At 33.6% G+C, this 2,734-nt stretch overlaps 1 protein-coding gene across 1 annotated transcript; it reads left to right on the forward strand.

The window, feature by feature from the left end:
• Nucleotides 1-506: 506 nt before the first annotated feature.
• Nucleotides 507-2,135, forward strand: LOC119653966. Its single transcript, XM_038059127.1, has one exon. It carries the CDS (start codon nucleotides 507-509, stop codon nucleotides 2,133-2,135), a length of 1,629 nt encoding a protein of 542 aa, XP_037915055.1.
• Nucleotides 2,136-2,734: the final 599 nt, after the last annotated feature.

Raw genomic sequence — 2,734 nt, forward strand, 5'->3', positions numbered from 1 at the left:
AGAAGCAACTCTATGTTGCATTTGTAAGAAAACGCTGGATAGTGATAGAGTTCGCGAACATTGCCACTTTACCGGAAAGTATAGAGGTCCGGCTCATAGCTCATGCAATCTTTTGTTTCAGATTCCTAAATTCTTCCCAATTCTATTTCATAACTTTTCAGGGTATGATTGTCATTTGTTTGTCAAGGAGCTGGCAAGCATTGATGGAGATATTTCAATAATACCCATTAATAAGGAACTGTACGCGTCGCTTTCCAAAAAAATACCCCTTAATGATTCTGAAACCATTGAATTAAGATTTTTGGATTCGTTCAGATTCATGCATAGCAGTCTTGATGCACTCGTAAACAATCTGGCTCATAAAGATTTGAAAACTGTTTCAGGGGTATATGGAGATTCAGTCTTCTTACGCGAAAGGGTGTGTTTCCTTATGAATATATTATATAAACTCTTGGGATCGACTTAATGAAACTTCTCTACCATCTCGAGAGAAATTTTTCAATAAGATGTCAAACACTGAGTGCAAAGAAGCAGATTATCAACATGCGCTCAATGTTTGGAAGCAATTCAATTGTGGTGTTATGTGGGACTATTTGGAGTTGTATCTGAAAACAGATGTTTTGCTTCTAACAGATGTTTTTGAAAACTTTCGAAATGTTTGTAAAAATATATATGGGCTTTATCCTTGTCAATATTATACGACTCCTGGCTTATCATGGGATGCCATGCTTAAAATTACATCCATAAAACTGGAGCTTCTCACAGATATCGAAATGCATCACTTTGTGAAAAGAGGAATTAGGGGGGGTATTACGCAATGTTCGCATCGCCATTCAACTGCAAATAATAAATATATGAAAAATTATAAAGAAGAGGATCCTTCCAAATATTTAATGTATGTAGATGCTAATAATCTATACGGATGGGCAATGTCACAGCCGCTTCCCTATGCTGAATTCAAGTGGGTTGAAAATATAGTTGATTTTGATGTTTTGAGTATTGCAGCAGATTCGGATATTGGATACATATTGGAAGTTGATTTGGAGTATCCAATATCAAAACATGATGAGCACAATGATTTGCCATTATGTCCAGAAAATAAAATCCCGCATAATTCGAAAACTAACAAACTGATTGTGGATTTAACAGACAAGCAAAAATATGTTATCCACTATCGGAATCTGCAGCAATGCATTCAAAATGGTTTGAAACTGACTCGCATCTACAGGATTTTACAGTTTAAACAATCCAGTTGGTTGAAGGAATATATCGATTTAAATACCCATTACAGGAAAATGAGTAAAAATCCTTTCGAGAAAAATTTTTTCAAACTTTTGAATAATGCAGTTTATGGTAAAACCATGGAAAACGTTGACAAAAGAAAGGACGTAAAAATTGTTACCGATTGGGAGAGTCGAGGCAGACATTCAGGCGTTCGAGTGCTTATTTCAAAACCCAATTTTCACAGCGCAGCTGTATTTACACCAAACATGGCAGCTATCCAAATGGATAGAGTATTTACTTGTTACGACAAACCAATTTACTTGGGATTTACTGTGCTTGATCTATCCAAACTGAAAATGTATGATTTTCACTATCATTATATGAAACCTAAGTATAATGATAAGCTCATTCTAAATTACATGGATACGGACAGTTTCATTTACACTATCGAAACGGAAGATGTGTACAAAGATATTTTGTCTGATATTGATACACAATTTGATACATCAGAATATGCTATCGATAATATATATAATATTCCTCAAAAAAATGCTAAAGTCTTGGGTTTGATGAAAGATGAAAATAATGGTAAGATAATGACAGAATTTATAGGATTAAGATCTAAAATGTATTCATTTAGCGTAGAAAATGACGGTTTTGTTAAAAAAGCCAAAGGAGTTAAGAAAATAATAATGGATGGTTTAAGTTTAGATGATTATCGTGATTGTCTATTTAGAAAAAAAATATTTATAGGTAACATGTTTATATTTAGGTCTAAGATGCATAATTTGTATACAGAATGTATTAATAAAATTGCATTAAACTATTTAGATGATAAGCGATTCATAAGAGAGGACGGGGTTAGAACATATGCTTGGGGACATTTTAATATAAGAATGGATGTAAACTAGAATAAAATGATTCATATGATAATAATAAATAAATGTAGACTAGAAAAAAAAAAGTTTTCTTTCTCTCTCTCTTTTTATGGAATAGGAGCAGCCGAAAGGGTAGGTAATTTCAATCGTTCAGAGCAGTATAAATAAATCTCATGATGGTAAATATACAATTAGTTGGTTTTCGCAAATCGATTGGAATAGAATGGAGTTTTTAGATATACTTCTTGTGTTAGGTTTTGGTGTGCCTTTTCTTTTAGGTAGCCCATTACCAGTGGTGAATCTTAATACCAACGAAAGTACAAACAATTTAGCGTTTAATCTCGTGCTACCTGATAACAATACAGCGCAAGTGACATTATCTTTTCGACTTATGACTGTTAGTACAGTTTCAACAGAAACGAACACGTCGTTTCAAAATGATGCCGATGTTGCTATTTCATCATCATCATGGCTGACGTCGCGTCAACAACAACAACAACAACAGAACCGTCTAGAAGATATGTTACAGTCGATGAAGCAATAGAAGGATTTCGGCAAGCTTTGATTAAGAAGGAAATGGAAATAGCTGGAATTATCGAGAGCGAAAATATTTTTTACAGGCACTTTAAATT

The sequence above is a fragment of the Hermetia illucens genome, chromosome 4 (genome assembly GCF_905115235.1).
Source record: "Hermetia illucens chromosome 4, iHerIll2.2.curated.20191125, whole genome shotgun sequence".
In the NCBI taxonomy this organism is placed as follows: Eukaryota; Metazoa; Arthropoda; class Insecta; order Diptera; family Stratiomyidae; genus Hermetia; species Hermetia illucens.